Source organism: Somniosus microcephalus, chromosome 11 (assembly GCF_052327205.1).
Source record: "Somniosus microcephalus isolate GS21.2 chromosome 11, FLI_Smic_1.0, whole genome shotgun sequence".
Classification (NCBI taxonomy): Eukaryota; Metazoa; Chordata; class Chondrichthyes; order Squaliformes; family Somniosidae; genus Somniosus; species Somniosus microcephalus.
This window is the reverse complement of record NC_140997.1, coordinates 116,943,236-116,958,033: the sequence shown is the minus strand read 5'-3', so window position 1 is coordinate 116,958,033 and position 14,798 is coordinate 116,943,236. Positions and strand designations below refer to the sequence as shown.

The window sequence follows — 14,798 nt, the reverse complement described above, 5'->3', positions numbered from 1 at the left end:
CAAAAGAATAACTATACTTATACAGGGAATGGGGAACACACGGCACATCGAGGGAAAACAACTATTTTAACAATCCCCTTATCCTTATCCCACCCCCTATACCTAACTAGATTAAGCTATGAGGGGTCAGAACTTCATGCTCACCAATCAAAAGGGGTCCGCTGAACTTGAAACAGCGGTGGGGTTCGGGCTCCGCTCTTGGTGCTCTCTGGAGCCTGCCATCGCCACGTGGTCTCCGGGTGCTGCAAGAGCATTGTCCAGGTACAAGTACCCCAAAGTTAAAGTCTCTGCTTGGGTACTTTACCTTGCAGGGATGGCGGTTTCTCTTCCTCGGCCGACAGTTTGAGTTTGCATGAAGATAGTCGCAGGTCAGCTAAGGCTGAAGGCCCAATGATTTGAAGCCTGTCTTCAGTCGTCTTCCTCACTTTGTCTCCCCCTCGCCTCGTCGTGTCCCGCCTCGCCTGGCCTGAATTGTCCATGTCTGCCTGATGCAGTGCCTGGGCGAGTCCGGATGGAGTGGGGAAAAGGCACAGGCAAAGACCAGGGGGTAAGCGTGGGACGGGGAAAGAGCAGCAGCCACAAGGGCGAGGGGCCAGAGCTGGAGCAAGGCTGAGAGCAGAGCAGAGAGGGTTGCTGGTGGGCCTACAATTATACTTCTTTGGATGGCCCTTATCTGCGCGCCAAATCAGGTTAGTTCTTTGTCTTAATTTTGGTGGGCTATTTTAAATAACGGTGGCAATCTACTCTAACTGTTTTTAGATGGCCGGTAATCGCATCTACCGGCCCGATAATTGACTTGTTTTGTCATGAATGTACCTTGATGGGCTTGTCCAGCCTCGATGGCTTCCTTAATCTGTTGCCGATTATATATGCAAACTGCTTGATGGCCTTAACTATAGGCCTAACTGGGTTTAGATTTGTCTCCAATTTGATCTAATACATAAAACCTGTTTGGTTTTACAAAGGCAAAGTCTCTCTTCACAGAAACTGCAGCTTTGGTTTCGATTTCTCCACAAGCTGCCTGTGCCGCAGAGTCCAAGTTTTAAAAATCTCACAGGCTTTCTGCCACAAGGCGCGGACGCCATTTTGGGTACCCTTTTTCATTAAAATGTCCATGCAGGGCCCCTTTTCTTAATAATAACCTTTGGGAAAATGTAGAAATTTTGCAAATCTTACACTCCCACCTGTGATACTAAAACTTGCTTGAAGTATCATACTTTTACAAAAAGTTTCTGACCCTCCATAGTCAACCTTCCACTGTAATTACCTATCTAAATATACCCACGACACATGCACTTCCCATTCCGCGAAAATGTAGTATACATCAGCATATAGAGAGTAAAATTACAGACTTTACACACATCTAAGCATGGAGGGGTCCAACACCCCTGCACCACTTGGTACACATACATCTTTATTAACCACGTTGCAAAAAAACAACAGAAAAACCTTTTATTAAAAATAACAAGCACAAAAAAACAATCTTTAATCAAAATACAAGGAAAAGGACTTAAACGGGCGTATCTCCCTCCACCTTTACATAATGTTCCTTCCAGATCCTCTGGTTTCGGAATTCTGACCACTGACCTTTTCCTTTACATTGAATGCAAAACTAGTTACAACACTATCCCTAACTGGCAAACCACAAGAATGTGGGAAGCCAGTCTGATCCACGAAGGGACCTCTATATTATTGAAAATGTCCCACCAGGGTGGAATCACAATATCCAATATCTTAGTCCCTATCTCTACTGTTTTCTGCTCGAGAGTGTAAAAATGTTTCAGCGAAACTATAACGGCTTTGAGTATTTTGGTAAGGTGTTCAGGGTGAGGGGGAATTTCATAGCCAAAGTGGGCTACGTACTTTTGCAAATCCGTAAAATTCTCCTTCACAGTGAGGTGAACAGTGGAGGGTTCAAGAATGGGGACAATTCACTCCTGGGCCACTTGAACTTCTGCCTCGGGTTTAAAACAGAAGCTGCTTTCACTGACCGGACACCAGCTATGCTGTCCATGCTGGTAGTGGGACGCGCCGGTGGTGACACAATATGTCCCACCTCCTATATATGCTACCTGTGGGGGAACATGGCCTTGTGCCATTGCCTCCATGGTACAATTTATCGGTTTTGCACCAGCAGCTCTGAACCCACATTGCGGTTTTGAAAAGGCATTCAAGTGCTGGGGACACAGGATTATGTGTGCTCCCCGGCTCCGGCACCCTGAGAGGCCAGTACCTGTCATAGCATGCTCCCACTTAATGACGTAAGGCGGGACCGCTGTGAAACTAATGTGTGCACCCCCCCTTGAATGACTCCAATGTTCTCAACCCTGTATACCGGTGCGGGTCGGGCTGTCCTACCCATGACCGGCATCCTAACTACTACTCCCATGATTGTGTGGTTGGACCGCCCACAATCCACGGGGACTGGATAGGCTTCGGAGGTTAGCCGGAGTTGGCATGGGCTTATTGTATTCTCAAAAGGGTGGAGGGCTGCGAGGTGCTTGTTGCTAATCCAGGAGGGGACCCAACCCTGTTTTAAATCCTCCAGATTACTGCGGCCCTCGCCCAGTAACCACGCCCCGTATAGCACGCACACCTCATTCTGCGCAGCCTAGTCAGAAGCATTTCTGTCCTCCCTTAGAGCATTTACCGTCTTTGCATGCTTTTCCAACTCCGCTATGATTTCCTTCAAATGGACCGTCATGGCCTGGTCCTCATGCAACTCCGAGCCCACTACCTTGTTCTCATCCAGTTATATCTTCCTTAACTGTGTTTTTAAACCGTTTATCTGGGTCTGCAGCTCTATGTCATCTAAACTGTTGATGACAGAGGACCCAGTATTAAATGCAGTAAAAACATCATTCCATACTCCCCTTCTTTGCCTCCCTGCATTACCCCAAATCTCTTGGTGTGTGGTGTAGAGTTTGGTTTTGTCCACGTAGGCAAAATCGAACTTGTAAAACTTCTTGAACATGTCCTTTAATAGGGCCTGGTACAGCTGCTCTGTTTCCTTGGGGCACCACTCCGGTAAATGTACCTCGGTGAGATTTAAAATCACGGAGGCTACCGCATAGTGTACCCCCTGGTACAGCATCTGATCGGTGGGGACTAGTACCAACCCATTCCCTGGTCCCTTGGTGGTGGTGGGGCAACCTTCCCTGGGTAACCTTGCCGCCTGCACCATGGGCGGGGGCTTACGGGGGCAGGTTACCAGCTCAGTGGCATTGACTGGGATCGGGGAGTATGGGACCGCACACACCTTCCGGCTGGCATCCCACCTTATCCCCTTCCCGGTGTTGTGCCACTGCCGGTGGAAAACAATGGATATGCCTGCGGGGCAGACCTCCTCTGACCCCCACATACAGATATAAATCCCTTGATCCGGTTCCCACCACTTGTCCCAACACACGCTCAATCCTTCATGAGTCCCTGTAATCGTCCAGTGGGTGTTGTTCCCCAACCGTTCCCACTCGACTTCGGGGTTCCTCATGTCCTTGCTCAGCTTCCTGAGCCACCACCATCTATCCAGTGGAATGTGTCCTTTACACGTCAAACATATTCGCTTTCCAATGGTGACGCTGACCCTCGTGGTAACGACCCGTACCCTGGGGCACAGGAGGGAGGTCTCCCCGTACGTGAATCCGGTTTGACTGGAGTACTGAGACGAAGTGGACCCCAGCCATCCTGGCCACCTTCCCTCATGGACGTAGACGGCGGTCTCCTCCGTATCCCGTTCACCGCTTCCATCGATCGCTGTGGACGTCTTGTCTCCCGAGCACCCATAGATGTGGGAGTCTTGGACGTCGCCCCGTCTTCCGGCACTCATCCCAATCAGGGCGAATAGGATCGTGATCCCCTTCATCCTGAAAATCTTTCTGCAAAAGATACAAAAACATGCAGCCAGGTCCCCAAGAGATTCTCTGGCTTGGTGAAGCATGGTCGGGTCCCGCGACTTCGACCCCAAATATAAACTCTCTTAGCAGATTACTTACTTAAAACTACCCATCACCTTATTTAACTTAAATCAAAAACACCCAAACTTAAGCTAAATAATTACTCAACAATAAACGCAAACTTAAACTAAAACTATATACATCCGCCGCCCATCTCTGGGCGGCCAGGCTAATCCCTGGTCGGCCTGTGGCTCACCGCCACCCCCGGCGTGACCGCACCGTCCTTCCCTGTTGGTCCCTCGCAGCCCATGGCTGCTGGCCGAGGACCTCTGTCCTTGGACTTCTCCCTGGCTCGAGGGGCAGCCCTTGGTAACTGGAGGGCTGGTGACCATGGCTTTCTTGGCTGGGGCGTCCGTGGGGACCTTCTGGGGGCCTTGACGGGTGGGGCTTTCTTGGCCGCTGGGCCTTTAACCCGAACCGCTGCTCCCTCAGGCTTGACCCCTCCCGAACCTGGGCTGGGGGCAGGTAACTTTTCGCAGCCTGCTGCTGCAAGCTGAGAGTCTCCGCCCCCAGGTCCCATGGCTGGATCTGGGGCGGGGTTTTTGCCCACAGGTCACTCCCCCTCATCTGGATCCCAGAAGAGTGGGGGAGTGTCCCAATCGAGGGGCGGGATGGCCCCTCCCTTCAAGCAAGCCACAGCGCCTGCCTGTGCAGTCTCTGAACTCGCTCCTGCTGCAGGCTGAGGGTCTTTATCCTCCGACCTTTTCCCAACTGGCTGTTTTCCCCTTTCGGGCGTAAACAGCTTACACTGGTTGATATGAAACCATTTTGTACGCCGGGGCATCTTCACGGCGTAAACCATGGGGCTGGCTTTATCTACAATACTGTAGGGCCTCATGTACAATGGCTCCAAACTCCCCACTCGGGCATAGTTTCTCACCATGACCTGATCTCCTACCTCCCACTCGTGGTGCTTTCTGGGTTCGAGCAGCAATCGGTTACTCCGATGCTGCCTTCCCATGTTCCCAGCTGTCTGCTCATGGACCTGCTTCAGGTGCTCAGAGGTTTTGGGCGAACCTGTCCCGATTGACCTCGCTGAGCTGACCCTCCGTGAGCACCGGGGCTAGTACATGGGTGGGGGTCCGCATAACCCTGCCTGTCATTAGCTCGTACGGGGAATACCCCGTGCTTTTAGACTGGCTGGCCCGGATCCCCATCAAAACCAACGGTAGGACCTCGGCCCATTTACGGGGCAAGTCCACCGTCTCCTTTCTTAACCTTTCTTTGAGGGTCCGATTCATACGCGCCACGATCCCTGATGACTGCGGGTTGTGGGCCACGTGCCATTTCCCTTCAATGCCTAACAGCATAAAGGTGTTCTGCATCACCTGTCCGGTGAAGTGACTCCCTTGGTCGGACTCCACAAACTGTGGTAGTCCCCACCGCGAGAACACTTCCCGGACCAGGATCCTGGCAGTACCCAGAGCTGTGGCTGCTCTGCAGGGAAAAGCCTCTACTCACTTGGTAAACACGTCCACCAGGACTAGGCAGTACTTATAGCCTCCCTGGGCGGTGGGCAGGGGCCCGATGTAGTCGACTTGTATCGACTGCCATGGTCCCTCTACCCTCCTGACATGTCCCATAGGGACCTCCCTTTTGTGGGGGTCAGGGTTGTTCGCAGCGCACACAAGACAGCCTGCACAGAACTCGCGGACATCGTCCCTGAGTCCTGGCCACCATTCCGCCTGTTCCACCCGTTGCCAGGTGGTCTCGGGCCCGGGGTGTCCCGCTCCTGGCCCCTCATGGGCCAGTTGAAGGAATTCCCTCTGGTGCTGCTGTGGCACAACCCACTGTTCCCCCCGGAACAGCATACCCTCTTTAACGGAGTGAGTCGCTGTGCCGTACGGACCTTCTATTCCCTTTCCCTCAGCGACTGCACTGAGGACTGCTTTTAGGACGGGGTCTTGGGCTTGGACCGTCTTAAGGTCTGGGGCTAACGCTACCCCCTACACTCCCTTGGGTCCCGTCCCTACCTCTGACCGCCGCCATGGTCTGGACCCAAATGGGTCCCAGAAAGTGCCTGTGCGGGCACCCTCCTTGGCGAGCAAGTCAGCCTGCTGGTTGCCTTGGCCGTGGGGTTGTGTGGAGGAATGGGCCTTCACCTTGTGAATGAAAACCTCCCCTTCCTCCCCCACTGCTGCCAGGATCTTTTCCAGCAGAGGCTTTACTGTGAGGGGTCTCCTGTCAGCGGAGGTGTATCCGTGGCGGGACCAGATGGCCAGGTACATGCTGTCCGAGCAAATTGTGTAGGGGGTGGGAAGATTTCGGGGTGTGTAACAACGTACACCACCACGGACAGTTCAGCTGGGGAGCTTAATCGCCAGGGCACTGTTTGCCGCTGGGTCATAAACTCCACACCCCGTGAGACGCTCGCCAGCAGATACCGTGCTGGAACCGTTTACATAGATCTCACGGCCTGTGGGGTGTATCCCGGCCCGTAAACCTATGTTTACTTCCAAAACCCCTTCAATGGAACACTGGCAGGCTGTTCCAGGATATACCAGGTTTGCTGCGTGCTTTGGTTCACAGAGACCCTTCAACTTCAGATTCATCTGTGAGAGGAGCAAGGTCCAGCGAGCAATGCGGGCACTGCTCACTGTTCCATCCTTGATCCTCCCGTCCAGAAGCATCTGGATGGGTGTGTGATGGGTGAGGAGGGTGATGGGAGAGGTGTCTGTGAAGATCAATGATCTTTTCACAGCCCAATGTGTGGCCAAAAGGTGCTGCTCACAGTTGGAATAGCTCCTTTCCACATCAGTGAGTATCCTGGAGGACTGGACCACCGGCCGCAGCCGGCCGTGCCGCTCTTGGAGCAGCACAGCAATCAGGCTGTCCCCGCTGGCTGCTACCTCCAGGAAAAACTCTTTCCCCCCATCTATGGCCCCTAGAGCTGGCGCGGTCTGCAAGTCTTTCGTGAGCTTGACAAATGCTGCCTGGCAACCCTCATCCCAAAGCCACTCTACTCCCTTGTGTAGGAGTCGGAGCAGAGGGGCTGCGGTGGCCGCATAGTCCTCAATGAAATCTCTACAGTACCCGGTTAGCCCCAGAAATGACCTCACACCCGTTACTGTGTTAGGGACTGGTAGTTCTTGTACCGCCTCCCTCCTAGCCTTATCTATGGCTCTTTCTAACAGCTCCAGCAGTTCGGCCAATAGCAGGCCATGCTCCTCCTTTGAATCAGTGAACAGGAGCAGGTCATCCACATATTGAATCAACTGTCTGGGCTGGCTAAAATCCTTTAAACTGTTGGCCATGCACTGATGAAAAATGCTGGGGCTGCTGTGGAAGCCCTGAGGCAAACAGTTCCATGTGTACTGTTGTCAGACAAACTTGTACTGATCCTCCCTCCTTACAGGGATGGACCAAAACCCATTTGAAATATCCAGCACCGTGAAAGTGGTCGCGGATGCTGGAATACTCCCGATGAGGTCGGCAACTGCTGCCACTGTGGGTGCGCAGGCTGGGATGTTACTATTGAGCACTCGATAGTCCACCGTGGCCCTCCAGGAATTGTCCGGCTTTCTGACCGGCCATAATGGAGAATTCACGTGAGTAGCTATCGGTCTCAGAACTTCCTACTGCACTAATGAGGACATGGCTGCTTCTATGTCCGGTTCTGCTTCCCTGGGGAAGTTATACTGTTTCTGTGGTCGGGCCATGGGGTCCCCGTCTCCGCTGACCTCAAACCCTGTGACCCTCCCGCAGTCGTGCTTGTGAGTGGCAAATGTGGCCAGGTGGGCCTGCACAAATGCCTGGAACTCTGGTGGGGTGTTGCTGACCATGAGCCCGAGGTTATAATCTTCCTTGGGCTTCATGGTGCAGAGGGTCCCCTTCCCTTCCTTTCCCGGGATTACTACGGCCTCTCTGTTCTTTACTTTACCTGCCCCCCAAAGGCAATGATTCTTCAAGTCCACTAGGATCCCGAGGCCTACGATAAAATCGGCCCCCAGGACCCCTCTTCCACCCTCCACGTCCCATTTCACCAGGACACAGGTCCACTTGGAACGGAGCGGTCCTATCCGAATGGCGAGCAGGATGGAAAACGAGCCGGCCTGTTCCCTACCCGTGAACCCCGATAGACTGTATGGGACTCCGCTGGAGAGAGGTGAGGTGGCGGGGTTAGCTGAGTAGACCACGGTGCATAATGCTCCCGTGTCTAACAGATAGGTCCCTGTCACCTTCTCCACCTCCATCGCCAAAAGGGGTCTTTTCCACTCATCATATCGGAGAGAACACAGATAAACAGTCACAGCTGTGGGTTGGATGGGGTGAGAGCACCGGTGGCGGCTGCTACTCTCCCCTGGCCAGTCAGTAAGGACCTCATGGCGTCCAAAAGTGACTCGACCTCTGCGGAAGGGGTCCCTGCCCCCGCCTTTTGGGCTGGGGCTGTGGGATGCTTTCCCTTGTTATCTTTCCAAGGGTTTTTGCACTCCTTCCGCCAGTGACCATCCTTCCCACACCCGTAACAATTGGCCTTGGTGGTGGGGGGGTTACTCCCTTCCTGGTGCCACTCTTTCCTACTCGGTCCGGGTTTTACCTCATGCACCTTTCCCTTGGGTGGGTGTGCATCGGCTGCCCTACCGTTTTTGTAAGCCAGAGTGGGCTGTCTAATTACCGTAAGTTCGGTGGTCTGGGGATTTTTGGGATCGAACCAGGCTTCTGCCTTGGCCCGGACCTGTGGCAAGCTGTTTGCCACCAGGCAGCGGAGCCAATGCGTCAGGGAATCCCCGTTCAGGAACGCCCGGTCCGGCGTCCCCCGGCAGGCCCTCCGGTACACCGGCCACAGCCGGTCCGCAAAGGCCTGCGGGCTGGATCGTTTTCTCCACACGGGAGAAAGGACTTCCCTCATCCATCCCCATGGCCTCCAAAACCGCATCTCTAAGCTCCTCATACCCGCACTGCCCCCTTTTACACTTGTCAGAGAGGGATTGGAGGAGATTACTCTCCAGGGAGAATAGCAGTATTTTGGCCTTCTCAGCGTCATCGCAGTCTTTGACTCTGGCGGTTTGCTCTACTTCCCTGAAGTGGATCGAGGGGTCTTCCTTTTCGGAGAGCCTCGGGAGATGGTTGACCATAGCCCTAAGCTGTTGGTTGTTAAAGGGTAATACGAACTGGTTTTGGAGGGGTCCCTCAATGTCGCCATTGGCGGGTGGGCTGAACCTCCGATGCTGTGCTGGGCACATCGGTCCTGGCTCCGACCTCCCTGGCGGGGGTTGCTCTACCTCCGCCTCCACCTCTGGCTCCACCCTGGGTTCCACCCCCCCTTGCTGCCAAACCTCGCTGAAACTTGGTGCTACGGGTGGTGGTCGTGAGGTCTCCTCTCTCTCTCAACCGGGTTGTCCCTAGACACTACCGGTGACGTTGGAACTGTCCTCCCCTCGTTCCCCATAAAATCTGCCTGGCCTGCCTTTGGACTTATGAGGCATACCATGCCTTTTGCCTTCCGGAGGGCCCGGCTCAGATTTTCTATCCTCTCTTTACAGGGGCTGTGGTCTGCCTCCTCAAACCTCTGTTCGCTCGCTAGCTTATATGCTGCCTTTACCTCCTGTACTTTCTCTTCCCATTCCCATCTGCCTTGCCAAGCGGGCGTTTTTCTCTCGCAACCTCAACTCATTTCCCTTGGCCTCAGTGATTTGGCACCATAGGTATTCCAACTGGGCCTTGTGTTCTCCCACTAAATGCACTCTCTCCTGATTCAAAGCCTGCAAAGCTACTAATAACTTTTCCCCTGCAAGAGCCTTATCCTGGATCTCCAGGGCTGACTCCCTTAACTCAACTGCCTGTGCTGCAACGAGCCTGTCCAAGAGCTTGACCTGCTTTTTAAAGCACATCAGCCAAACTGCCTTCTCTAAGGACTTCTTGTGTTCCTTTCCCTCTGTCCACTTAGCTGCTGCATCTATCGGACGCCCAGCCTTTAACAGAGTGGTGATCCACTTCTTAGCGATATTCACCTTGCTAAACACGTAATCAGAAATCCGTTCCTCCATCATGGTTCGCTCATCCAAACCACTGTCCACTGCATCGCAACCTTGTTGCTGATGTCCTGCCGCGGTCGCCATTATGTAGGGGGTTGTGTGGGATGGCGCGTACGCCCAGTCAGTTATGCCTCTGACTGTTTGTGAGCGGTTCGAATCGCTCCCACGCCCCTGGGTTCTAGACACCGGACTTAGGTACAAGGCGGCGATACAGAAAAGATTCGAGTAGACAGGTGGTTGGATGTAAGCAAAACCAAGATTTTTATCGAAGAGGAAATTAATACAATCTTATGAAAAAGTTACTGGTATACACTTCTACAGGCAAAATACATAAGAATAACTATACTTATACAGGAATGGGGAACACACGGCACATCGAGGGAAAACAACTATTTTAACAATCCCCTTATCCTTATCCCACCCCCTATACCTAACTAGATTAAGCTATGAGGGGTCAGAACTTCATGCTCACCAATCAAAAGGGGTCCGCTGAACTTGAAACAGCGGTGGGGTTCGGGCTCCGCTCTTGGTGCTCTCTGGAGCCTGCCATCGCCACGTGGTCTCCGGGTGCTGCAAGAGCATTGTCCAGGTACAAGTACCCCAAAGTTAAAGTCTCTGCTTGGGTACTTTACCTTGCAGGGATGGCGGTTTCTCTTCCTCGGCCGACAGTTTGAGTTTGCATGAAGATAGTCGCAGGTCAGCTAAGGCTGAAGGCCCAATGATTTGAAGCCTGTCTTCAGTCGTCTTCCTCACTTTGTCTCCCCCTCGCCTCGTCGTGTCCCGCCTCGCCTGGCCTGAATTGTCCATGTCTGCCTGATGCAGTGCCTGGGCGAGTCCGGATGGAGTGGGGAAAAGGCACAGGCAAAGACCAGGGGGTAAGCGTGGGACGGGGAAAGAGCAGCAGCCACAAGGGCGAGGGGCCAGAGCTGGAGCAAGGCTGAGAGCAGAGCAGAGAGGGTTGCTGGTGGGCCTACAATTATACTTCTTTGGATGGCCCTTAACTGCGCGCCAAATCAGGTTAGTTCTTTGTCTTAATTTTGGTGGGCTATTTTAAATAACGGTGGCAATCTACTCTAACTGTTTTTAGATGGCCGGTAATCGCATCTACCGGCCCGATAATTGACTTGTTTTGTCATGAATGTACCTTGATGGGCCTGTCCAGCCTCGATGGCTTCCTTAATCTGTTGCCGATTATATATGCAAACTGCTTGATGGCCTTAACTATAGGCCTAACTGGGTTTAGATTTGTCTCCAATTTGATCTAATACATAATTCAAAGTCCTGTTTGGTTTTACAAAGGCAAAGTCTCTCTTCACAGAAACTGCAGCTTTGGTTTTGATTTCTTCACAAGCTGCCTGTGCCGCAGAGTCCAAGTTTTAAAAATCTCACAGGCTTTCTGCCATGAGGTGCGGACGCCATTTTGGGTACCCTTTTTCATTAAAATGTCCATGCAGGGTCCCTTTTCTTAATAATAACCTTTGGGAAAATGTAGAAATTTTGCAAATCTTACAGCCTGTAGAATACTTTACTATTTCTTTTTATATTCCTTGATAATTTAATTTTGACATTTCTATTTGCCTTCTGAATTGTTTTTTTGACTTCTTTTCTAACCTTTTGATATTCCCTTTTGTCATCCTTAGTTGAGGTGAATAGCATAGATGCATTTAAGGAGAAGATACATAAACACATGAAGGAGAAAGGAATAGTTGATGGGGTGAGATGAAGTAGAATGGGAAGAGACGCATGTGGAGCATAAACACTAGTATGGACCAGTTGGGCCAAATGGGCTGTTCCTGTGTTGTAAATTCTATGTGATGTACTGTGTTATCTGTTTGGACCTGCTAAGGTGTGTTTGTCATTGTTGCAGGAGAATACCTCAGACTGCGGTGGTGGAGCCCTGTTGATGCCCTCATTCTGCATCTTACTAGCTCTGCAGCTGTTTCTCCTGTCTTGGACTGCCAATCTCAACCTCTTTCCCTGGGCCAGCAGCCTTTGATTTGGGACCTTCCTGTAACTAGTTATCAGCTGTGCGATTCTCATGGCTGAGGACTTCCCTTCCCCTGGAAGCCTAATTCTTCATTCCAGTCTCACATCTCCGTGTTGTCATGTGGTGGAGCTGCAAACTGTGTGTGTGTGTGGAGCTGGTCTATTGTGGTCGTCTGGACAACCAGTATTTTCCTGGCAAGATAACTTGTGGGGAAAGCAGGATTTCATGGATCTGCTTTGTGGAAGACCCTTTACATGAATAAGAAGATGGGAAACGCAAGAGGAGCCCATCGTCACCTTGTGTGGGCCCCACTGCTTTCCCAGACTTTCTCTTTACATTTAATAGGAGACCTTGGCAGTTTCAATGTTACTGGATAGCATTACTTCCATTGGTATATTCTGCTTTTATCTGCTTTTGAGACAGGTTGCATTTATTTATGCACTACTTAGTTTTGCCAAATGAGATGGCTTTGATCACATATTTTGATTGACAGCCAAGTTACAGGGCAGTTCTCCAACTGAAGTGGCTGTAACATAATGACATCAGCAGTCAGGATAGCATGTTACTCATTGTTACCTTCCAGTTGCCAGAATCCTTCCTTTTTATACCACTGCTTCCATTTTTATTCAGGGAGCTCTCTGCCCTCAGTAGTGAAATATGTACCTCACAAATTCTTTTAAACTCATCTTAAATGTTCCTTCATCTGAGCACCGGGGCTGCTACCAGGCAGGTGCCCTGTCAGAGGTTCAGGTTCTCCAGCTGTTGTTTGCCTTCCGCTCCCAAACCTGGCTGTAACTGTGGAACAGATGTGCAGGCGCATGTCACAGGCAACTTTAGAAAAATCCAAACGAAACGGTCTCATCGTAAAAAGTTGTTTTGCGCAGTTACCATCCGTGGGGTAACTGAGGAGGAAAACGGGGGGGGGGGGGAGGGGGGGGTGACTCATGGTGGAGGCTTGTTCCAGCCTCCCCTTTCCACTGTGTGCTGCTTATAGATGACTGTAAGTGACCTATGGTGATCGAGGATGTGTGTAATATATGTTAGTTGAGATTGGTCGAAAGTGTTGTCGAGTCCCTTACTTGAGAGAAAGAGAATGTGTGTTACGTTATTTGTAAGCCGAGTGGGTGTTGCCTACAGACAGGCTCATTATTTGTGCATCTGTTCCTTGAGGAAGATCAACACTTTGGAAGAATAACGTCCAAGAAATCGTTGAACAAAAGTCAGTAAGTGTAGCATTTATTGGACATGTTAAGTGCTGTGATATTGTTAAACTATAGACACTCTAGGTGGCTATAGTGAGTGAAATCCAACACCTGTTAGATATCAAACTTCCCTATAAATAAAACTTACACACCTGGGGATTTTTAAATCTCTACCATCCCAAGAGGACATTACTCTTTAGATATGTTACTTATACACAGTGGTTCACTCATAAAATAAACTTCATATCCAAAAACTATTTGCTGTGTGTTACTCTTGCTCTCCTCCCCTAGTTCTATTTTCATGTGAATAACCTTTTATTCAGGCTGGGGAACATAGCGTCCTTATTGGCTCTCATTAACAAGCACCGCATCTCAGTAGTCCTTGTTAGCAAGCAAGTGCACCTTAGTGTATTTAAACTGCAGCTACCAGTCTGATACCATGCACAGAGCTCCCCTTCCCAGCGGTTACAATGTCAATCTTTAGACAGCAGGAGTGGGAGTGTCTGCACTCCCAAAGCAGTTAAATGAGCTCCAGCTGGGTTTAAAGAAAAACTGGCTAGAGATCCAACTCTGAGCATTTTCAAACCAGGTCTGACCCTGCACTGGCTAATGTCAAACCCAAATGGCGTGAGACTGCCTCTCCCAGGGGTCTCGCACTGGTTCTCTCTGGAGTCAGGCAGGGTTAGGCCTCAACACCAGAGCTAAGGTGCAACTTTAGCATCAGCACAAACTAGCACTAGGAAGTCAGTGTATAAACGAACCTTCATTAACAAACACCCCCACTTTTTATTTGGGACAGTTTACTATATTAAAGGCGCTATATAAATGCAAATTGTTGCTGTTGTACCTTATTACTTCTCTTTGGTAAGTACCGTCTTTCAATTATCCTCATTAGGAAATGCCTTCACTTTTATCTCATTTGGAAGGATCCTTGTTAGTTCTTAACAAACCCTTGCACGTTTTATAACACAAGCAAGCAGCTGTTTTCAGAGGTTCTTAGCAGCTAGGGTAAGAATGTGAACTTGCTGGAATCCCAGCTGCAACCACTAGTGGCACTGGAGGTGCCTGTACTGCATGTTGTCCTTGTATCATGATGATCTGTGCTTACACCATGGTCCCATTATCTCCAATGTCCAGCTGTTGCATCCTCCATATTGCCACATATCATGTGCTGACCTCTATTGCCATTGGGTCAGCTCTCTGCTGCACTCCACATCACTCTCCTCTACCTACTGCCTTTCCTCTGTGTCCATGGAGTTCCATCACTAGACTACCACACTCCATGCTGCACTCCACATGACTCACATCACATTCAGGATGCTGTCTCTCTCTCTCCATGTTGAAGCCTATGCTATTACATTTCCACAAATCCCTGTAATCTGCGCCCAGTTTAGTTGTACTTTGAGGTCAGGGATCTGCAATACTTATGGGAGATGGGGACAAGAAAGAGAGAACAGTACAACGGACCTGGACAGCTGAAGGAATATAACAGAATTGAACAGGTAAGAAAAATGTAGAAAGTAGATTGAAACAGGCAAAGCCGAAAACAGTAAAATGGGGAAGAGCAGAGAAGGGAAACGGGAAGAGCAGAGGGGGCAACGGGAAGAGCAGAGGGGGCAACGGGAAGAGCAGAGGGGGCAACGGGAAGAGCAGAGGGGGCAACGGGAAGAGCAGAGGGGGC

At 50.9% G+C, this 14,798-nt stretch overlaps 1 protein-coding gene across 1 annotated transcript in view; it reads left to right on the top strand.

Moving 5' to 3' along the window:
• Positions 1-13,947, top strand: part of LOC147110843 (voltage-dependent calcium channel subunit alpha-2/delta-2-like) — a 2,842,873-nt gene extending 2,828,926 nt beyond the window's left edge. Inside the window, exon 38 of the mRNA XM_085999971.1 lies at positions 11,796-13,947. Within this exon, the coding sequence (XP_085856097.1) occupies positions 11,796-11,924 (129 nt within the window). The 3' untranslated portion in view covers positions 11,925-13,947. The remainder of the gene's footprint in view (positions 1-11,795) is intronic.
• The last annotated feature ends 851 nt before the right edge of the window (positions 13,948-14,798 follow it).